The 23,636-nt window shown below is 42.9% G+C and overlaps 2 protein-coding genes across 5 annotated transcripts in view; both read right to left on the bottom strand.

The window, feature by feature from the left end:
* Positions 1-4,262, bottom strand: part of LOC132867337 (uncharacterized) — a 38,528-nt gene extending 34,266 nt beyond the window's left edge. Inside the window, exons 1-2 of the mRNA XM_060900186.1 lie at positions 4,156-4,262; positions 3,677-3,745 (exon numbers count right to left, since the gene is read on the bottom strand). Coding sequence (XP_060756169.1) covers positions 3,677-3,733 — 57 coding nt within the window. The 5' untranslated portion in view covers positions 3,734-3,745; positions 4,156-4,262. The remainder of the gene's footprint in view (positions 1-3,676; positions 3,746-4,155) is intronic.
* Positions 4,263-8,895: 4,633 nt separating this feature from the next.
* The window catches only part of LOC132867335 (uncharacterized), a 37,014-nt gene continuing 22,273 nt past the window's right edge, over positions 8,896-23,636 (bottom strand). For 2 of the 4 annotated variants that reach the window (XM_060900183.1, XM_060900185.1), the window contains 7 exons: positions 23,366-23,411; positions 23,203-23,277; positions 17,628-17,774; positions 14,530-14,744; positions 14,268-14,372; positions 10,720-10,783; positions 8,900-10,629 (listed from right to left, as the gene is read on the bottom strand). In XM_060900183.1, the coding sequence (XP_060756166.1) occupies positions 10,607-10,629; positions 10,720-10,783; positions 14,268-14,372; positions 14,530-14,744; positions 17,628-17,774; positions 23,203-23,277; positions 23,366-23,411 (675 nt within the window). In that variant the 3' untranslated portion in view covers positions 8,900-10,606. Of the gene's footprint in view, positions 10,630-10,719; positions 10,784-14,267; positions 14,373-14,529; positions 14,745-17,627; positions 17,775-23,202; positions 23,278-23,365; positions 23,412-23,636 lie in introns of all 4 variants that reach the window. The other 2 variants (XM_060900184.1, XM_060900182.1) reach the window with 2 other exon arrangements.

The raw sequence follows: 23,636 nt of genomic DNA, 5'->3' as shown, positions 1-23,636 counted from the left end.
GCCTACAAATAACGGTCTGCTTATGCACAGTTACTTCGCGCTTTTGCCAACATGGCTCGATTTCTTTATCATCGCTTGACTTGTCGCGTGAACTTTATAATCAGGATTTCAAAAAATTTGAATGAAAATTATTGAACTCCGTTTTCGCAAACTATCACGATGATGTTAGTGTCTCACAAGAAAATATTTGCCTCTGCCTTCGCATTGGCAAATAATTAACTGCTTGCCTGTAACAAACCACGATATTTTGTTCAACCTCGTCCAATAATTGCTTTACATTTGCCTGCAAGATGCGCATCCCTATTGCATGCAAACACACCAAAATACACTGCTTTTACACACAAAGCAAAAAATAAAACTTTGCTTTTCAATTTTATACTTGTACATTATACTATAATAAAAAATAATAAAGCACCAGTCATTGATAGAACTGTGGACTTAAACACTAAAACTGAAGCCACTCATACTCGATACAAAGGCTGGGCGGCACGGTGGTGTAGCGGTCAGCACTGTTGCCTCACAGCAAGAAGGTTCCGGGTTCGAGCCCAGCGGCCAGCAAGGGCCTTTCTGTGTGGAGTTTGCATGTTCTCCCCGTGTCTGCGTGGGTTTCCTCCAGGTGCTCCGGTTTCCCCCACAGTCCAAAGACATGCAGTTAGGTTAACGTGGGGCGGCCTTGAGCTGAAGTGCCCTTGAGCAAAGTACTTAACCCCTGACTGCTCCCCGGGCGCTGTAGTGTGGCTGCCCACTGCTCTGGGTGTGTTCGATCTTGGTTCCCGATCGAACCACGTGTCTTGCTGAGAGGCGACTGTGCTAACCACTACACCACCGTGCCGCCCACATCAAGATCGGGAATGGTATGTCATGTCTTTTCTCAGCATTTCGAATAACCATGGCGACAAAAAAAAAAATTCCCATAGGAATGAAAGGGTGGTCAAAATTGATCAAACCCACCCCTGTTTGGAGCCACGCTGTGGCATCATAACTCAATATAGAGACATGGTTGAAACTTTAAATGGGTCACAAGACTTGAGATTCGTTTGAGTTAACTCGGTGTTTTGATAGCTATTATGGTTTTTACAAAATCACAGTTTAAGTTTTATGCTTTTTTATTTTTTTGGACAGTTTCTTTTTGAACAGTGTGACTCTATGGAGTGGAATGTTCAGAGCTACAGTGAGTGACGTCACTCCTATTCTATTAGGAATATTAGGTACAGTATTCCTGTACCGACTTATTCAGGTGACATTGGCCATACCTAACAACCTGTGTTCTCCCCCCCCCCCCAAAAAAAATCTCTGTCCCTCTGAGTTACATGTCAATCCTGAGATTGAGATCCTGACCTCTTCCGCTCCTCAGACCTGCCTGATCCGTCCTGGTGCCCTGTGTCTGGTTGGAGTCTCATTGCATCGCTCCTGTGGAGGAGGACGGCCCCATATGGACAGTTGAAAGTCACACTTGGAAGATGCTCTGGACACTTACAGTAATGCTTTTATGGCTGAGGACTACAGTTGACTTGCTAACTTTAGGACTGCAGTTGTCATGAACAGTTTTGCACTCGAGTTTCCATCAATGAACAGTTACATCATCAACGAAACTGACTTCATGTTAAAACCGTTAATATTATAGTCATGCTGTCTGTTGTTGTCCAGGTCAGGATGGGTTCCCTTTTGAGTCTGGTTCCTCTCGAGGTTTCTTCCTTGTGTCGTCTGGGGGAGTTTTTCCTTGCCACCGTCGCCCCGGGCTCACTCACTGGGGATAGATTAGGGATAAAATTGGCTCCTTTGGATTCTGTAAAGCTGCTTTGGGACCATGTCTATTGTTAAAAGCGCTAAACAAGCAAACTTGACTATTCTAACTGCTGTTCCTGGAAACTTTGTGGAAATTTTTTTTCAAAAAAAAAAAAAACCTTGTCATGGGCGGCACGGTGGCGTAGTCCTAAAGTTAGCTCTGTCACCTCACAGCAAGAAGGTCCGGGTTCGAGCCCCGTGGCCGATAAGGGCCTTTCTGTGTGGAGTTTGCATGTTCCCCCCGTGTCCGCGTGGGTTTCCTCCAGGTGCTCCGGTTTCCCCCACAGTCCAAAGACATGCAGGTTAGGTTAACTGGTGACTCTAAATTGACCGTAGGTGTGAATGTGAGTGTGAATGGTTGTCTGTGTCTATGGTGGTGTTTACATTAGACCATATCCGTCTCATTTTCGTCGCGGATGCACTGTCAGTGCACATTAAAACGCCAGGAAACGACTCCACAGGCGGAACAACTTGAATCCGCCAGGGCCCACGTATTCAACCCAGTTCGTATCTGATCCGGTGCTGTGTAAACATTGAGGAACGAGGATACGCAGTGCTGAGCTCTAGCTGACATCGTCATTAGACAACGTCACTGTGACATCCACCTTCCTGATTCGCTGGCGTTGGGATCTCTCACACACAGCGGCTCAGTCCCAAATCACTGCTCGTGCGCTTCACTCGCGCGCTCTGTGAGCTGCGCAGGGCCGGAGTGCGCACCCTCCAGAGGGCACTGAGGTTTATTTACACATTTCAACTTATTTACCTCCTTCAGGCGCTTAAACTCAGTGAGAACATGAACATCACAGCCAGGTGTGTTTATCTGCTGGAGAAGGTGTTCGCTTGCCATCCTTCCACTTGCAAGTGGTGAGTGACTTGCGCATGCCCGATATGCACTGGGATCATGTGACGTGCCGTCTAATTAGTCATGTGATTAGCGTATCCGTGTATTGGCGTTGCTGTGTGCACGCGAATCGTTTTAAAAACGTTAATCTGATGATCCGGTCTAATGTAAACACCTATGTGTCAGCCCTGTGATGACCTGGCGACTTGTCCAGGGTGTACCCCGCCTTTCGCCCGTAGTCAGCTGGGATAGGCGCCAGCTTGCCTGTGACCCTGTAGAACAGGATAAAGCGGCTACAGATAATGAGACCCCTCGTCATTCACACAATTTTGATATCAAAATGTAGATAAATAAATTTGTCGTCGACCCCCCCAAAAGCCTGGAAGTTTGTGTCCAAACCAGAAATGAAAAGACAGCACTGTTTTCACAGGAGCCTTGCGACACTTCTCGTGATCAATTTTTTCCAACATGGCTTGTACTTTTCGTGTGACACCACCATATTCAAGGGCAGATTTTGCCTTGTAAACTGTTCTCTACTTAGGGATTAGAGAGCTTTGTGTTTGTTTCCCTGCTCTCTCTCTCTGGGAGCCGCAGTCACCATAGCAACACATTTCTCAGGAAGTCTAACTGATTCTGGATGGACCAAAGCTGTGATCAAGCAGCAGACGCCTTTCAAAATTCCTGTAGAAATGGTCTCGTTTTCGATTTATTATTTCTACAGTGAAACAAGGCACTCGCATCCTGCCCTTCTTCTTCTGCGTAAAAGCAGTAAATTCTGGTGTGCATTTATACCACAGCGCCTCCTACAGGACACGCGCGTCATCGCCGGATTTCCAGCGTAGATTCTCCGTAGAAGTAAATAAATCGGCCTTAACCCATGCCTTCTGTTTTATTCAACTGCTTGTAAACATGGACAAAGTCCACAGAGCAAACTTGCAACCATATTCGCTTACAATCTCGCAAGCAAACACACGCAGCCTGCTAGATTAGCATCTGACTCACATAGCCAAACCAACCAGTCCGCCATCATAGCTCGCAGCATTAACTCACCTTTCCGGAGTTCTTCTTTTTCTGCTGAAAGGTTGGCGCATGAAGTGAAGCCTGCATTCTGGGAGAAATCTCAAGATGGACAAAGACTACAATTAAAATTACGCTCAGCTAGCTGGGAAAATGATTATCCGTATTACCGTCACGTCACAGAAAGGCTTAGCTTCTTAGTTTGTTAGCATATTAGCGGCAGAGGATAAGATAGCGACCTTTTAAAGTTTACAAGGGAAAAAAAGGTATATAAATATAATAATAATAATAATAATAATACACAAAGATAAGTTTCACCTCTGCATTAATAATTAAACAGTACCTAGCTTAACATTAGCTGTGATGCTATTAGCAAAGACGAGGTAACGTTACAACAAAAAAAAGAATCTACTGTTTGTTGTTTTTTACGACCTAAATATATCGCTCGTCTCAGGGTAAATTAATTAACTAATTAATAAACTAAACGATTAGCAACAGTGTGCTGAAATTACCTTTATTTCGTCTCGAACCACAAAATCGCTCTGCACACGTCTGCGGCTCTGTGAAAACAGAAATCGGTACTTCCTGGATAACCGGAACACGAGTCTCTGTGTCTGTCCACGGTCACGGGTTTCAAAATAAAAGTCACGGAAGTGTTTTAATGATTTGGCTGGCTTTTAGCTTTTCCAGGATAGAAAGAGGCTGTGTGAGGTGAGACTGGGGATGCCAAGTACAATTAGGTACTGTTAGAGACTTTGGGACTATGAATGACAGCTTCAATATGTAGAACTCTGGTGCAAATAAAAATATAGTTTTATTTTATTATTATTGGACAGTGGTGGCTCAATAGCTGAGGCTCTAGGTTACTGATATGAAGGTCATAGGTTCAAGCCCCAGCACTGACAAGCTGCTACTGTTGGGCCCTTGAGCAAGACCTGTAACCCCTTCTCCAGGAACACTGTGTCACGTATACCCTTGTTGTAAGTCACTCTGGATAAGTGTATCTACTAAAACCCTGTAACTTAATCTTATGTTACGTTAAGCTCTCTTTGAGGGCTACCATCCAGGACATGGTTGCTGAGGAACCTGCTCAAGAGAACGAAAGGGATTTCAAATTACCTTGTTATTTCCTAATCCGGGGCGACACGGTGGTGTAGTGGTTAGTGCTGTTGCCTCACAGAAATAAGGCCCGGGTTCGAGCCCCATGGCCGACGAGGGCCTTTCTGTCTGGAGTTTGCATGTTCTCCCCCTGTCCGCGTGGGTTTCCTCCGGGTGCTCCGGTTTCCCCCACAGTCCAAAGACATGCAGGTTAGGTTAACTGGTGACTCTAAATTGACCGCAAGTATGAATGTGAGTGTGAATGGTTGTCTGTGTCTATGTGTCAGCCCTGTGATGACCTGGCGACTTGTCCCGGGTGTACCCCGCCTTTCGCCCGTAGTCAGCTGGGATAGGCTCCAGCTTGCCTGCGACCCTGTAGAACAGGATAAAGCGGCTACAGATAATGAGATGAGATTTCCTAATTCAAGATGATCATGGCTGCACCAGAGTTGATGAAGGCTAGAACGTTTTGCGATTTTGTGCACCCTTTCTTTCTCTGCGAGTTTGTACATCAGACCAATATTGGTTTGGATTTTGATTTGACATGAAACAAAACACTGGGGGTTGATCATATGACTAGGACTTTGAGTTTCAAGGAAAGCTCTGCACATCGGTGGAGGGTTTTGACAAAGAGCGATTGTGATGGCTGGCTTCTTCCAACCAAGTGTTAAGATCTCCCCATCATCTTTTTCAGAAAGATTCCATCCTTAATTCCATTAATGGTCTAGCTTGAGGTTTTGAGTTCTCTACTTAGTTGTACTTTATATACAGTTAGGTCCATATATTTGGACACCTGACAAATTTTGGTTTTTTTTTTTTACCTGTTTACTGAAACATATTCAAGTTACAGTTAAGTTCAGACTTTCAGCTTTCGTTTGAGGGTATCCACATTAATATTGGATGAAGGGTTTAGGAGTTTCAGCTCCTTAACATGTGCCACCCTGTTTTTAAAGGGACTTCCAGGGACAATTGACTCAAAGGCTATTTCATGTGCAGGTGTGGGCAATTCCTTCATTATGTCATTCTCAATTAAGCAGATAAAAGGCCTGGAGTTGATTTGAGGTGTGGTGCTTGCATTTGGAAGATTTTGCTGTGAAGAAAACATGCGGTCAAAGGAGCTCTCCATGCAGGTGAAACAAGCCATCCTTAAGCTGCGAAAAGAGAAAAAACCCATCCGAGAAATTGCTACAATATTAGGAGTGGCAAAATCTACAGTTTGGTACATCCTGAGAAAGAAAGAAAGAAAGAAAGCAAGCACTGGTGAACTCATCAATGCAAAAAGACCTGGAAACCAACAGAAGTCAACAGCGGTGGATGATTGCAGAATAATTTCCATGGTGAAGAGAAACCCCTTCACAACAGCCAACCAACTGAACAACACTCTCCAGGAGGTAGGCGTATCAATATCCAAATCTACCATAAAGAGAAGACTGCATGAAAGTAAATACAGAGGGTTCACTGCACGGTGCAAGCCACTCATAAGCCTGAAGAATAAAAAGGCTAGATTGGACTTTGCTAAAAAACATCTAAAAAAAGCCAGCACAGTTCTGGAAGAACATTCTTTGGACAGATGAAACCAAGCTCAACCTCTACCAGAATGATGGAAAGAAAAAAGTATGGCGAAGGCGTGGTACAGCTCATGATCCAAAGCATACCACATCATCTGTAAAACACGGCGGAGGCAGTGTGATGGCTTGGGCATGCATGGCTGCCAGTGGCACTGGGTCACTAGTGTTTATTGATGATGTGACACAGGACAGAAGCAGCTGGATTAATTCTGAGGTATTCAGAGACATACTGTGTGCTCAAATCCAGCCAAACTGATTGGTCAGCGTTTCATAATAGATGGACAATGACCCAGAACATAAAGCCAAAGCGACCCAGGAGTTTATAAAAGCAAAGAAGTGGAATATTCTTGAATGGCCAAGTCAGTCACCTGATCTCAACCCAATTGAGCATGCATTTCACTTGCTAAAGACTAAACTTCAGACAGAAAGGCCCACAAACAAACAGCAACTGAAAACCGCTGCAGTAAAGACCTGGCTGAGCATTAAAAAGGAGGAAACACAGCGTCTGGTGATGTCCATGAGTTCAAGACTTCAGGCAGTCATTGCCAACAAAGGGTTTTCAACCAAGTATTAGAAATGAACATTTTATTTACAATTATTTAATTTGTCCAATTACTTTTGAACCCCTGAAATGAAGGGATTGTGTTTAGTTCCTTCCATTTTTATGCAATCATTTTGTTCATCCCACTGAATTAAAGCTGAAAGTCTGAACTTCAACTGCATCTGAATTGTTTTGTTCAAAATTCATTGTGGTAATGTACAGAACCAAAATTAGAAAAATGTCACTGTCCAAATATTTATGGACCTAACTGTAGTTGGTTTGTTTCCTTGACTGAGTATTGATACTTCAACAGCATATTACACTAGGTATTGCTGTCACTTGTTCAGTTGGCACTAGAACTTTCTTATCTGGAAGTTCAGCACTTTGTGTACCTGACTTCTGCATTCGTCATACGTCGCTCTGGATAAGAGCGTCTGCTAAATGTCATGTAATGTAATCTTTTGTTGTGAAGTCCCTGTCTGCAGTTATTTAAAATACTATAAATCGCTGTGTGCATCCTTATATGTACCAGGAGTTTGATCCCCAGGTCCATTCTACATGCTCCTTCCAAACCTTACACACTTCTTTTTAAAGTTTAACAGTATGGCTGCTACTACTACAAAGTGCACTGGAATATTTCAAGGGAACATAAAGTGATTATTTTAAACAAAAAAGATAGCATTAAAATTATAGAGCAGTTCAAATGTAGTTAGTGGTGAAACTGGGTTGTTATGAAGTCTGCTCAGCTCACAACCCCTGAAAACCAAAATTATTCTCAAGGACTCCTACAGCTTTATAATCCGCTCAGTGAATTTTCAACCAAGTATGAAAGGGGTCTCTTACGCTACGTTCACACTGCAAGGCTTAATGCTCAATTCCGATTTTTTTGTGAAATCCGATTTTTTTGTGAGGTCGTTCACATTAACAAATATATGCGACTTGTATGTGATCCTCAGTATGAACGAAAAGCGACCTAAAAGTGTTCCGCATGCGCATTGCAGGATACGACGACGTCACACGCAGTGAGCATGGCCAGTGTTTACGGAAGTAAAACCGCCCGGTTGCGGTATGACCCATCCAATCTAGCTTGAATAGCTGTATCCCCCCAAATGGGAATCAGCTCCCTAACCTCTGCGTCCTTCCATTGAGAAGATTCAGAACCTTCACAGCCCGAAGCGTCCCTCGCATTGATGTCATGCGCAGGGGCGCAGATACGTTTTTTGAACTGGGGGGGGGGACAAAAAACTGGGGGGGACAAAGCTGCCAGCAAACCAACCCCAACATGCCTGTCAAACTTGTTGTGGGTTACCATAGCAACCAAGCTCGAGCTCGCAACCTGTGCAGTCTGCGCAGCTCAACCAACCGAATATCAGTCTTTGTTTTGTTTTATGCGAGTTATTGCAACTATGTATACACTGCTGTGCACCTCAATAAACCGAATGGTAATTAGTCTTTTGATTTTTCCGTGAGGTTTGTCTTATGCAAAGTGGGGGGGACCGAACGAAGTGAATTTAAATCTGGGTGGGACGAATCCCACCCGTCCCACCCTCTATCTGCGCCCGTGATTATGCGCCATGTTGTTGTAACTTTTTTTTGAGAGACCCGCCGCCTACTTCAGCGCAGAATAGTGACGTTTGTGGCTTGTTGATGACGTGTAAGTCGGATGAATGCGACCTGGCGGTTCAGACTGAAGTCGCATATGAAAAGAGCGGATAGGAATCGGAATTAGCACCACATATCCAAACGGCCTGGGTCGGATTTGAAAAAATCGGATCTGTGTCGTTCATATTGTCAAGAAAAGATCGGATACAGGTCACATATGGGCGAAAAGATCGGATTTGAGTCATTTCAGCCTGCAGTGTGAACGTAGCCTTACTCTCCCAGTTTGACTGCATTAAACCCTGACCCCATACCACACTAAAAACTCCACTCCATCACCTGCAACACAACAGTGCAGTGAATTAGTACTTATTCGCAGAAGAGCTTTCACGCCGCATGTCTAAATATAGTGATCAATTATTTACATGTTTATTGCATTTACAATAGGAAACATTTCTTAAAGTCCTTATAAACAAACCTATAAATATAAGGATTATTAATCAATCACTAAAGTCAGGATAATCCTGTATCAACTTGATGAAAGATCTTTTCAGGGAATGTTCTACAAAACAGAAGATAGTACAAACACAACAAGCTTATTTAAGTCCAGGAAATTTGGCCTTAAATTAAAACATAAAATACAAAAAGGTTTGTAGTGAGAAGTAAACTCCCCTCGGACAGTATTTGAATGGCACGGCTAATTCATTTCCTTTTTGCTGCTTTACACCGAACACATTCGAGTTGGAGATCAGTTTTTCAGCTTTTCATTTCCTGATATTTACATCTAGAAGTGTTCAACAACTTGGCACCTTTTGTTTGTACCCACCCATTTTTCAAGCAATCCAAAAATGTTGAAGAAGGTGACAGGTTTCTTGTTGCCCAGGTACGCTCTGTTCGATTGATTGTTTAAACTAATAGCACTAAAGGTCTACTCTTGGTTTGAGCCCCGGGTTTCACCTGCAAAGACTGAATTTGTTAAAAAGGATAAACCCACATGCAGACCACAGAGATGTCTACGGGAGAAAAACAAGCCATTTTGAAGATATGAAAAGAGGGAAAAGCAATCTAAGCATGTGCAGAAGCATTGGGCATAGCCAATGAAACAACTTGGAATGTCCTGGGAAAGAAAGAAGCTACTGGTTTACTAACAACCTGCCATCTAACAACAATAGCTGAAGTCAGAAACCGTGAGAACTGTGAAGAAAAACCCAAAAATAACAGTCAGTGACATCACCAAGAACCTCCACAGGGGAGGGATGAAGGTATCACTATCCATTGTTCAAAGAAGCCTTATGGAAGCCATACTACAAGATGCGAACCACTCATCACCAAGAAGAATATGAAGACTGAAGTGGAATTTGCAAATCAATCAATACAGAGATCAGACACAAAAAGTTCTGGAACCAAGATTAACATCTAACAAAGTTTGGAGAAAGAAGGATCTGCTTGCTCATAATCCAAAGCATACATGCTCATCAGTCAAGCATGGTGGAGGCAGTGGCATGGCTTGGGTTTGCACGACTGCTTCTGAAGCGGGCTCACTAATCTTTATCGATGATGTAAAGAAGTCTACAGAAGCCTTCAGAAACAGTTACAGAGAAACGCATCTCATCTAATTGGGAGGAACTTCATCATGCTGCACGGCAATGACCTAAAAAACACTGCTAACGCAACAAAAGACTTCATCCGAGGGGGGCAGCTCAAGCCAATCCTTAGACCTTAACCCAACAGATCATGGATTTTACCTCCTGAAGAAAGAAGAAAATAAAGAACAACAACTGAAAGAAGCTGCCGTACAAGCCTGGAAAAGCATCACAAATGAAGAATGCAACAGTTCCCTGATGTCAGTGGGTCGCTGGTTTTATCAAGTTATTTGCAACCAAACATTAAATGTTGTTACTTCAATACTTTGGTCTGCCACCAAAGGTGCCACGTTCTACGTTAACACATTTAGATGTAAAGATCATGAAATAGAAGCTGAAATTCTGACCCGTCGTCTCATTCATCTTTTGATCTCAAACCCAATTATCTTCCATATATTGCAAAAACAAAAAGAACTGGTCTTGCTGTGCCAATACTTTTGGAGCGGACTGTACATTTAAAACAGTTGCCACACGAAGAAAATTAAAATATGTCGGACAGCATCCCAAGGGCTGTTCAGTTATAGAATCTTGATGGACCTGCAAGGAAGGAGAGAAGAGATTAGAATGAACATTTTTCACACCAGCTAAGTGTATGAACATTTCATGACATTCATGTTGATGGAGCACCGGACATGCTGTCGGATAATCTGTTGGAGCTCAATGGCAGGTTGGAAGAATTCGTTCGAGATCCCTGGAAAACATTCAAATTCACACACTTAGAACAGAGGTCAATAGGAAGGCCATACTGCACTGGAAAGCTAGGCATATAAAACGATCATAGGTATTATTATACATACAGGCCACTTTTTCAATGGAATAAAAACCATGTATTCCGTTCCTTTCTAGTGGGTTTCATAGTGTGCAATATTGTTAGCATATCGCTTATCCTACACGTATTACGTCACTCGACCCAATGGAGAATGAGCATTGAATATGGTTTACGATATTGTACGGTTGTCAAGACAACATGACGTCGGAGATGTAAAACTTCCAGCCTAGCGAGCGACTGACAATTTGTAAACAAACACGGCTGCCAGGTTTGCTCGTTAAATACGGAGGATTTTGAGAGAATTTTGAAAGAGAAAGGCACGTTGAACACCTGCAGGGATGAGAATGAAAAATATTTAAAAAGTCTGAAAAAAACAGGGCGGGGCCCATGGCCAGGGGGGCGGGGCCCATGGGTTCCAGGGGCTAATGATTTTTGGCTATTTATTTATTTTCTTTATTATTAGACAGGGAGATTATTATTAGACAGGGAGATTATTATTATTATTATTAGACAAGGAGATTATTATTATTATTAGACAGGGAGATTATTATTAGATAGGGAGATTATTATTATTATTATTAGACAAGGAGATTATTATTATTATTAGACAGGGAGATTATTATTAGATAGGGAGATTATTATTATTAGACAGGGAGATTATTATTAGATAGGGAGATTATTATTATTAGACAGGGAGATTATTATTATTATTATTATTAGACAAGGAGATTATTATTATTATTAGACAGGGAGATTATTATTAGATAGGGAGATTATTATTATTATTAGACAAGGAGATTATTATTATTATTAGACAGGGAGATTATTATTAGACAGGGAGATTATTATTATTAGACAGGGAGATTATTATTATTATTAGACAGGGAGATTATTACTATTAGACAGGGAGATTATTATTAGACCGGGATATTATTATTATTATTATTATTATTATTAGATAGGGAGATTCTTTTGTGTAATCTGAGTTGAAGTGGGTTTTGTACTTTGGTTTTTTGGGGCGCGCGCTGTCTCTGTCATGCCGATCCTGTAGGCTGCACTGACTCAGCTGAAAACTCCGGTCCTTGAGAAAAGAAATAAAAGCCCGCCCACACTGAAAGCTGATTGGCTTATTTTGCTGAGTAACCCAATCAGGATGCTCTTTGTCTGGCATGCGCTACATGAACAAGCACACAGGCAGTGTTGCCACATTGGGCGGTTTTAAGTGCATTTTGGCGGGTTTGGAACATATTTTGGGATGGAAAACGTTAGCAGTATCTGGCAACACTGCACACAGTCTCCCTCGCGCGCGCACATTCTAAGATGCGTGATGCAGACCTTAATGTTGCGCGCGCACGCTCAAAAACGATCATTTTGGTCTGAAAAAGTCGGAAATCCGCCGATCGGCGGAAAATTCTCATCCCTGCACCTGAAAGGAATGTGTACGCATAATAATAATAATAATAATAATGTCTTTTTTCATAGTACATCAGAAATATTCCATTTAGCTAGCAGGATACTGAACTCGTCTTCGACTTGTTCAACATCACGCTAGCTGAATGGAATATATCCGATATACCACTCAATACCAGCCAATATTATTTAATTAAACCACAATGTTCGATAAAGGAAGAAGTCTGTTATATTTTGAGTGGAATCAGTGCGGTACCATTACACATCATCTCGACCTACTATATTCCTACGAAGAATTCGAACCCCACTGTTTACGAGAGTGTGAGCTCAATGTGCAATTATGCCACCACATAGGCATGTTCACAACATCTCAGATAACGATTAAGAAATTCTATATGGAGCTCACTGGTGGCTTATCCATAGGCATTAGCCAGCAAGGGCTGTAAGGGCACCACTGATGACATTTTAACAGTCCATCATTGGTGTGTTGAGGGCATTTAAACTTGGTGGAGGCCCATCCCTCTCCAAGTTTGATCAATGGACAATTTAGAGTAGCCAGGTAACATAACTGCATGTCGTTCAACTGTGGGAGGAAACCCACGCAAATTCCACACAGAAAGGCCCCTAGTCAGCCATGAGGTGCAGACCTGAAACCACCTTCTTGTGAGGCGACAGTGCTAACCACTGCACCACCGTGCCGCCCTATCTTCATAAAGTCCTAATTAAGAAATCTGTACATTTTAAGCTTTGTTTAAACACCAATTACAAGCGTCACTCAAAGGAAATGTCGCTATTTGACCGATGTTCCTCGCCTTTCTAGATGTTGCACACTCGCCACTTAGCGTCCATAGTTATTATTGCATCAAAAACAGGAATGGCAACACGTGCAAATAGAGGCCCATTGGGGCAGGGATACTCTCTACCCCCATGCTCGCTTTTCACTGGAGGAGGACGACAAATAGTTATAGGAGGACAGTGGGCAAATAGTTAATGACAGTTTTGCCAGATTGCACTATTTAAAAAAAATAAATTAAAAAAAGTTTGGGGCCCATCAAGATCTTGTTTTGTAGCAAACAATTCGGGTTACATCTAATGAAAGTATAATTGCAGACAGTGGGTCTATGATACACAATCATTTCTATTATAAGATATCTTCCAATGATTGGGAAAGGAAAAGGGGGAAATTATGCTGAAACCCCTAAACTGTGGTCAATGATCTGACCTCAAACCCCAATTAAACAACGCATCGCATGTCTAAAACTATTCAAAACGAGCTGATAGAAAGTACGCTAAATGACCGCATGCTGTCGACTTTATATAACAACTGCACGCGAAAAAAAAAAAAACTCACTAGGTTTAACTAGACCCCTTAACAATTTTGTTTGAGGTGGTCATCTTGCTGCACCAAAATATATGATCACAAGCTGCTTCTGATGAAGCTTTACATCTCATTGGACCCAGAGATTAGTTGTTTTTTAGGGAAACGAACACAATACTTTAACAAGTTTCAGACATTAAGCCAAACTATACTATTTATAAAAATCAACAACTGAAAATCATAGAGAACGATCATAGCTGTACAGAGTTAAAACCTCACTCAAGTACTTTAACCGTACAAGACCTGCCATTTGGTTCTGGAGAAAACTGTGGCACGGTGGTGTAGTGGTTAGCATGGTCGCCTCACAGCCAGGTTCGAACCCAGCGGCCGGTGAGGGCTTTTCTGTGTGGAGTTTGCATGTTCTCCCCGTATCTGCGTGGGTTTCCTCCGGGTGCTCCGGTTTCCCCCACAATCCAAAGACATGCAGTTAGGTTGATGTGGGGCAGCCTTGGGCTGAGGTGCCCTTGAGCAAGGTACCGAACCCCTGACTGCTCCCCAGGCGCTCTGGTGTGGCTGCCCACTGCTCTGAGCGTGTGTTCACTGCTTCAGATGGGTTAAATGCAGAGGATGAATGTGCTTGAAGTGTGCATGTGACGAATAAAGGTTTCTTCTTCTTACAGAGGAGATAATCCTAAGACGGTATTCCATCAAGACGTCCGTGAGCTTCTGTGTGATCTTCAGCACAATCTGAGCATCGTCTTCAGACTCGATGCGGAATGTGTCCTAAAATAAACAAACAAGACTGAAAAACGCCACTGAGAAGTGTAGACCTGTTAAGTTATTAACTGTTGGGATTTCTCATCTCATTATCTCTAGCTGCTTTATCCTGTTCTACAGGGTCATGTTTCAGTATTCAAAACACAAATTAATAGCACTATACCAGATAGCTGAGAAGAGTTGCGAGGGTACTGCCTGACTCTGGGCCTTTAGCTCTCATCATTCTATCGCTGCCGTTCATTGGCAGATCATCAGGGTAAGGTCTGCCCATGTCCTCGCTTCGTGGATCCATCCCAAATCCATCTGAGCCCATGTTCATGGATCCGCTGTTGCGTAAATGCTGCATGCTCTCTGGGCCTCCAATCATCCTGTCTGGTTCTGGCACGGAAATAAGAGCTTTCCGTTAGGCCCTGGTCACACTACAGCCTGCGATGGGTTTGCGAATACTTGGCAATGAAAAATCAGTAGCATCGCCACCAATTGTGCAATACACGGTGATTGTTCTCCGAGCTTTGCGAGATGTTTTTTTGGTGGCCATGTTTTTAAATCAGCAAACTAAGCAGTGAATATTGCAGGTGGGTTTGGGATAACTTCCTGAAGCTTGGGGAACCTTCTTTGAGCCTCGAGATGCATTTGTCTTGAATCCATGTCCCCGATGCTCACGGGAGCCTCAACAACACGGCAGCGAGGCATCGCCTAAAAAAAAGTGCATTTACATTCGGGGATCCTTCGGACTGCTGCGTGTGCGCGCTTGGGACCCAGTCATTATGGGAAACACCTGATGCTGATTTGAGCGCAAATCAGCATGTGCATATAAGGATGCTGTTTTCACAGAGACTTGGCAAGTATTCTGTCAGGTATGCAGTGGTAGACCGATCTAAGTGCAGGAAGAGTGTTTATTAGCAGGCGTGACCTTTATAAAAACAAACGAAACTGATAGTAAAGTCATAAACATGGGTAGAAACAAATGATAATGATAATACTTCACAAAGCCTGTGTCCTTATATACACACACGTGCTGATTGCGCTCACATCAGTATCAGGTGTTTCCCATAATGACTAGGTTCTGCGAGTTGAATGTGGTCGCTTGAGTGCGCGAAGGCGTGACAGTTAAGTGTTTTCCAGCTGCGTGACCACAACTTTTAGCTCACCTGTACATCGCCATGCACTGTCATCAAAGCGTCTCATTTTTATTGATAACCCATTGCAAAGCATCACAAGCTGTAGTGTAACTGTAGCTTTAGGTAGCAATATCCAAAATTTAAGCTCTGGAGCTCTAACTGCTCCAAAGTACCATCGTGGTCGGATATTAACAGACATTTTTTATATGACTTGTGCAATGCCCATGTTGAGCACACATGCACACAATGTAAGCGAAATAAAATATTCCTGCAGCAAAGTTAGTTAACATATTTATTGTATAGATGCTTTAGACCTATTTGATTACATTACAGCAAAACTGAAATTGATTAAATTCAATTTGCAATGGTACCTCGTATAGTGAAGGCTGCATCAGGGGGCAGAGCCTTTTCTTACAAAGCCCCACAGTTATGGAACAGCCTTCCAAGTAGTATTCGGGAATCAGACACAGTCTCAGCGTTTAAGTCTAGGCTGAAAACATATCTGTTTAGTCAAGCCTTGTGTTAATGGTGTTTATGAGGTAAAGGTGTAGATCTGGAGGGTCCTCAGACATGGAGTTTTGGTAAACTGGAATGTATGGATGCTGTCAGTCCCCACTCGCTTGCTCACTCAAGTTTGTTGACGGTGTAGTGGCTCGCTGCTTTATGTCCCGGGGCTCCCTCATGCCTGTGTTACCTTCTGGCTCTCCCCTTTTAGTTATGCTGTCATAGTTAGTTTTGCCGGAGTCCCTGCTTGTACTCAGTGCAATATGTATACTGTACCTACTTATTCAGGTGACATTGGGCATACCTAACAACCTGTGTTTTCTCCCTCTTCTCCCCCCCCCCAAAAAAAAAATCTGTCCCTCTGAGTTACATGTCGGTCCTGGGATCGAGATGCTAACCTCTTTTGCTCCTCAGACCTGCCTGATCCATCCTGGTGTCCTGTGTCTGATTGGAGTCTCACTGCATCGCTCCTGTGGAGGGTGGCCCCATGTGGACAGTTGGGGGTTGCGCCTGGAGGACGCTCTGGACTCTTGCAGTGGTGCTTTTGTGGCTGGGGACTGCAGTTGACGTGAACGGTTTTGCGCTCGGGTTTCTGTCAGTGGGGGGTTTACAGCATCGATGAAGCTGACTTTATGTTAGGACTGTTAATGTTATAGTCATGTTGTCTGTTGTTGCCCAAATGAGGATGGGTTCCCTTTTGAGTCTGGTTCCTCTCGAGGTTTCTTCCTCATGTCGTCTGAGGGAATTTTTCCTTGCCACGGGCTTACTCATTGGGGATAGATTAGGGATAAAATTAGCTCATGTTTTAAGTCGTTCAAATTCCGTAAAGCTGCTTTGCGACAATGTTTACTGTTAAAAGCGCTATACAAATAAACTTGACTTAAATTCCCCCCTCATATTAAATGATGACATTTTTCCCCCCGCTCATATTTTTATGCATACAGGAGTTTATGAATTCCAACAAACATCCAGGGGGAATATTAAGACTTCCATATTGTACCAAAGCCACGGATCAGTCTCTGGATTTAAACCCTACTGAAAAGCTGTGGTCTGAACTTGAGAATAGGTCCACATATGCACAAACCTGAGAATGTAAAGCAGACGGAGATGATGTAGAGGGCTGTTGGCCCACTCTTCCATGCACAAGTATCCAACTTTGTGAAAAATTACAGGAGTCTCTTCACAAATTGTTATTATACTACTTAAAACAACTGTGTTGGAAGAAAAATATGCGCTTAAATAAAAATACACAATCCCCTGATATGTTTGAGCTCAAAATGCCACTTACTCCTTATTTATTTATTTTATTGATTAATTTGGGGAAACATGACCTAATGGTTAGAGAAGCAGCTATGGGACCAAAAGGTCACTGGTTCGAGTCCCTGGACCAGCAGGAATGGCTGAAGTGCCCTTGAGCAAGGCACCTAACCCAATTGCTCCCCAGGCTGCTCTGGGTACATTGTATGTCACTCTGGATAAAAGCGTCTGCTAAATGCCAGTAATGCAATTTTTTTCTCATTTCCACAAAGCATACCAATAATTCTGGATATATGTAAATGTTTTCAGCAGGTGCAGGATAAACAGGTATAGACATAAAAACAGCAATTCTCTATTGTCTGGGACCATTTAGAATTACCGTAGTGGCTAGAGCTGGAGAGTCCACTCATGGGGATGCGATCTGGAGCAGCAGCAGGCATGCTGGGAAGAAAATCTGTCATCATGCCACCCCGAGGTGGGAACTCTTCTGAGATGGGGGGTTGTGAAAAAACACTAACTGGTCTACCTGAGGATATATGAGAAAAACAAGAATGCCTTTTGACCTACTGAGACCTCAAAAATACAGTACCAAGGCTGATTTAAAAGAGTAATTACACCCCAAAATGGAAATTAATTGCTTTGTTTGGGGGTGGGGGAGTAAAAATTGTTACAGTCTCTGTAGTGCCTTTCTGGTTCAGCTCTGCTATAGTATTGCAATCAGTGTGCTGGACATAACCACAGGCAATTCTGGGGGTGGAACAGACACATATCCCTTTTCCACCAAGGTAGTTCTAGGGCTTATTCAGAGTCAGTGCCTGATCTCGAACCAGGTCTCGGCCAGGTAAACAGGTTCCAAAGCGGTACTAGCATTTTGCTAATATTGAACCAAGTACTACTTATGTAAGGGGCTAGGGGTGGGGTCATCGTGACCAACAAGACCAGCTAAAACTTTGTGACCGGCGTTTAACTCCCCCCCCCCCCAAAAAAAAAGCAAAAAAAAAAAAGCTGGTGTAGCATTTAGTCTGACTAATCCAAAGAGATAACGTCGTCGGCCATTGTTGTGGTGCTTGGTGCTAGCGAGGCTGGGCGAGCTGTGCTAACCGAGACGTATACAGTAACGTAATGTTACCTTTTACAGTGTCTACATCTTGCAAAGGAGTAGGAGCTTTTTCCTCGAAGCCCTTCATGATTAACATATAACCCTGTACATATTCTCACTCAAAGCGCATGGGAACATAGAGCTTTTTAAACCACTGTCTCATTAGCGGTACGATTAAAATTATTTGTAAATTGTTCGATATGACGACTTGTGCTGCATTCGAAATGGGGGGAAAAAAAATGCTGTCTTATGAGGGTGTCTAAGATAAGGCATCAAATCCCATTCAAAACTGACCAAACTCTCATTTCCTGTCTTTTACGAGGTCATCAAACTGCCGCCAGTTGAAGGCAACATCAATGTATCCTCAGTGCTGCCTATCAGTGTTGGGCACGTTACTTTCAAAAAGTAATTAGTTATAGTTACTAGTTACTTTTCCCAAAAAGTAACTGAGTTAGTAACGGAGTTACTTTGTCATAAAAGTAACTAATTACCAGGGAAAGTAATTATTCCGTTACATTTTGTTCCCCCTCAAAAAAAATCAAATTCAATTAGTGTAATCATAATAAAAGTGAACATTAAATGTGTTTAATGACTGAAATGGACACTTAACAGAACCAATTAGTAACGTTATCTACACTATATTAATATTTTTGTGGGACAATGTGAGATAAGACATCTATCAAATGTAATATATTTTTGTAGTTATTAAAATTGCTACTAATTACTGGCCACTGACGAGGACAAACACTTTGTTCCTCGACATAATGTGCATTGCACGTAGACATTTTTGCCTTTTATTTCAAGCAATGAAAAGTAATGGCTGTATTTCTAGTGTGAAAGCGCAGTGCTGGTCTGACCGCTCGCCATCGCTGGGTCTTCTGATTGAAAAAGCGCGCAGTAGTGCAGTAGGCGTGGCCTACCTACGTATGTTGTCCAAATCTACTCTGATTGGCTTACTGTGCCGTTGTCTCGTGTCTCCCCGCCCCACACTAAAGCAGAGTAAAGAAAGGCTGAGCGAGCAGCGTGCCAGATGAAAACAGCTTTAATAAAGTAACGCATAGTATTTTACTGTAAGTAACGGGAACGGCGTTATAACGATGTAAAAAGTAATTAGTTAGATTACTCGTTACTAAAAAAAGTAACGCCGTTAGTAACGCCGTTTATTTTTAACGCCGTTATTCCCATCACTGCTGCCTATTATCCAGATATCTGTGCAGCAGCTCCCTCAAGCAATGGAATAAAAACAAAAGGCAGACAAAACTTCACAATACAAATATAATTTTGTGGCTTCCCCCCCATTTAGACTTTTGAACAGCTACAGAGAGAAAAAAAAATATATTGTAATATAACTGAAACCAGCTAAATGTGTTTGATACGATTTGTAAGGAACCTGTTCATCAACTAGCTAGTGTTAGCTAGCTACTGTTAAATGTGTGCTGATATCACACAATACTGTAAAAGGGTGTTCAAAATGAACACTCTTAGAAGATGCTTTCAGTTGAAAAGTCATGCCTTATGAGACGCCTGTCTATTATGGCAGCATGGCAACAAGCTCTCGTTTTGCACGAACCCTTGGTGTAGCAGGAGTCTGCAGCGGCGTCAGGAAATGAGCGAATTTACGTGGCACACCTGAAACCTCTCGGTACTCATTACAATATCAAGCTGTTCATCATGCCCTCTTCCTATCTCTCAGTGAGCGTTTGTGAGCCTGTTGATGAACTCCATAGCAAGTGGAAAGCAGCAAAGTTTCAGCAGTTCAAAGCACCATTTGTGTTCTGTCATTCCTTTCTTCTTTCTGTTCTTGAGGTATAGGGCACACACACTCCGATTAAAAGCTCACGAATACAATTACCATGAGTAGCATTCAGCTGTCACACTTATGGAAAAAAAAAAAAAATACTGGAGCTATTCAGAACATGACAGATGTGAAAAAGGAGCAGAGCCCTCTCTTTGAAATAGTCCAGCCACTCGCTCAGAAGCAGCAACATCAAGCTCTGATCTACCTGCAGCAGTAATAAGAAGCGATATTCAGACAAAATTGTCAATGAGCAGGCTGTGGATCAATAAGCTCCCTCTCCCACACCAGGTTGACAGCTCAATATAACAACAGCATACCTGGGAATGTCCGAGGGCACTCTCTTGGCCTGTAGTTGGCCAAGGAGTGAGTGGTGGCATTGCATTCATTGGCATTCTGACAGGAGCAGCCAAGCTGGCAGCCCATATTCTGCTGCCTGTGTGCCAACTGGATTACAGACTAATTTGAAGAGTGGTGCTGGAGCACATTGGTCCCGCTCCAAAGGGACACTGGAGGAAGGGATCATCTATTTCACTTTTGCCCAGAGACTCCTAGACTACTGCAAACACTGGCTTAGACTGGACCTGGCACACCCCAAGAATTTCATCAAACAGACACCTTCTGACTAGGATGTCAGAGTGGGTCTACTGCCACCAACATGACTCTCCAGCAAGGCCGCCCAGTTGGAGCAGGACAACATTCCCTGTGTCTGCAAACGTGGGTATCAGTGTACCATTCTACCTGTTGGTAGTAAAACCGTGCTCGTCCCAGTGCCATTGCCTGACTTAGTTACTGGTACAAAAAAGTCACAAGGAAATGCATGGCTCATTATAACCCAATGGCTGGACACTTAAAGGAACAGTCCACCGTACTTCCATAATGAAATATGCTCTTATCTGAATTGAGACGAGCTGCTCTGTACCTCTCCGAGCTTTGCGCGACCTCCCAGTCAGTCAGACGCGCTGTCACTCCTGTTAGCAATGTAGCTAGGCTCAGTATGACCAATGGTATTTTTTGGGGCTGTAGTTAGATGCGACCAAACTCTTCCGCGTTTTTCCTGTTTACATAGGTTTATATGACCAGTGATATGAAACAAGTTCAGTTACACAAATTGAAACGTAGAGATTTATGCTATGGAAAGTCCGCACTATAATGACAGGCGTACTAACACCTTCTGCGCGCTTTGGCAGCGCATTGATATCTGAGCTCCGTATCAATGCGCTGCCGAAGCACGCAGAAGGTGTTAGTACGCCTGCCATTATAGTGCGGACTTTCCATAGCACAGAAAATCGCTACGTTTCAATTTGTGTAACTGAACTTGTTTCATATCACTGGTCATACAAACCTATGTAAACAGGAAAAACGCGGAAGAGTTTGGTCGCATCTAACTACAGCCCCAAAAAATACCATTGGCCATACTGAGCCTAGCTACATTGCTAACAGGAGTGACAGCGCGTCTGACTGCGTCTGACTGACTGGGAGGTCGCGCAAAGCTCGGACAGGTACGGAGCAGCTCGTCTCAATTCAGATAAGAGCATATTTCATTATGGAAGTACGGTGGACTGTTCCTTTAAGAGCAGACACAACACTAGCCTGGTTAATGGCCTCGTTTTATTGTCGTGCCCGGGCATTCATGTTGATGTGCTGAGAGTCTTGCAGCAAATATCAGCTGGTGAATCCGCAAGCTACCCCAAATGCACCACTGTGCACCAATCCTCTTACAGAGATCCCCTCTGGCCATCAGACCAGTCAACAGGGGGATATCTTTTTGTAGTAGTCCTTGTGGATTACACTGCCTGATGTACCGAATCATTTCCTCTGCAAATGATCTCAGTAAAGAGCATGGCTGAGCCATTGCTTTGAGTAATCTCTAAGTTGGGATCCTTAAAGAAATCCTAACTGATCAAGAACATTATTTGCAAGTTGCAAGCCCTATTATCTGCAGTCCAAGAGGTACCCCAAGCCTCCACAAGGTTTTTGCTATCTTAATTATTATATAAGCCAAAAGCCCAGAATAGGTTGGATGTAATCAAAGTTAGCTGGGAAGATGGTCCAATTGTCAGTTAAAAAAATCCGTACATTGTCCTGGTGCTGCAAGCAATGGTCCACACACTGGATCACACATCACAGGAGAATTTGCTTCAGGCTCAAGAGTGGCAACAATGGCTCTATAATGGGTCCTCCCAGCTGAAGCAAGTTTCACCAGGGGACAAAGTTCTTGTACTGCTTCCCACCTCGAGCTTGAAATTACTCAGCAAGTGGCAAAAGATCCTTCAAAAATCACACTGCAAGTGGAAGAAGTCATCCATCAGTCCCCATCATGCTAGCGCCCCAAAGCAGATGGCATGATACATCAGGAGTCTGTGTGGACTCCTGCAAGGTGAATCCACTTTTGAAATATGATGCCTTTTGGCAGTGGCGTAAGAAGCACATACGTCCTCAAGATGGGCCAGCTTCATGGCAAACCTGGCAAAGTGTGCAATTAGAAAGGTGGAGGTATGGTCTCTTGCCTTCCACTTGGACAGGTGCGTCCTCAAATTAATAATTCATTCAGTTATCAGTGTCCTGGAGTATTTAGTCTTTTTGGTGGCATCCCAAATAAATATAGTTAACTGATGCGATCTATATACTTGCCAAATGTTAGCAGAGTCGATTCATAGATTTTATTTCATATTAATGAACTCAAAATAATCTCGACTGACCTTGACAAAAGGGCATATTTCAAGTGGGAAAATCAAGACAAGCAATTAGTAAAGCGTTAAAATGCAGAGCAAAACGTGTAAAGGTTGGCGAGTCTGGATTCTGGGGGTGAGAAGTTTCCATTTATTAGCATAAAGCTTTATTCATGCGATTGCTAATTTGGACAACCCCACCTTTCATCTCACTACTGCTCCTCTACTCACACAGGCACTGCACCCTGCCCCTGTACACACACACCCCAACAACTCCTTCTCTAAAGTGCAATTTTCAAAGCTGCAGAGAGGGCAGGACTGAACAAAGATGTAATTGCATTTTACTTTCCACTCACACATATACAAACAAACAAACAAACAAACTAACATGGGTAAAAACCTCCAGGAACTGATCCAAGCAGACTTGTAGCACCTGGTCCTTCAGCAGTAGGAAACGCAGACTCTGTTATATGCAAGACACACACAGACAGTAAACTCATGGCCAATGTATAAGAGAATATTTGAATTTTGCACAGTGAGGCAGAACTTACTCATGTTCTCAAAGCCTGGTACATCAGCAGGTTCCATCATGATAACCTATAAATAAAACAAACAAATGTGCATTACTAACTGAATTTTAAATTTGCATCATCTGGAGATGATGATCCTCAAATCTTTTCAGGTCACAGTGACTTAGAAGGGGAAAGCGCTTTCAATATTTCCTGGCAGTTAGGAGTAATTCTTTCTTCTGAATAACACCACTTCCTTTAGGGGAGTTTTCATTGTATGCATGTTCATATATTAAATCTACGCAAAGTTGAC

Source organism: Neoarius graeffei, chromosome 19, assembly GCF_027579695.1.
Source record: "Neoarius graeffei isolate fNeoGra1 chromosome 19, fNeoGra1.pri, whole genome shotgun sequence".
In the NCBI taxonomy this organism is placed as follows: domain Eukaryota; kingdom Metazoa; phylum Chordata; class Actinopteri; order Siluriformes; family Ariidae; genus Neoarius; species Neoarius graeffei.
The sequence above is the reverse complement of the archived record's forward strand: the minus strand, read 5'-3'. Positions and strand labels throughout refer to the sequence as shown.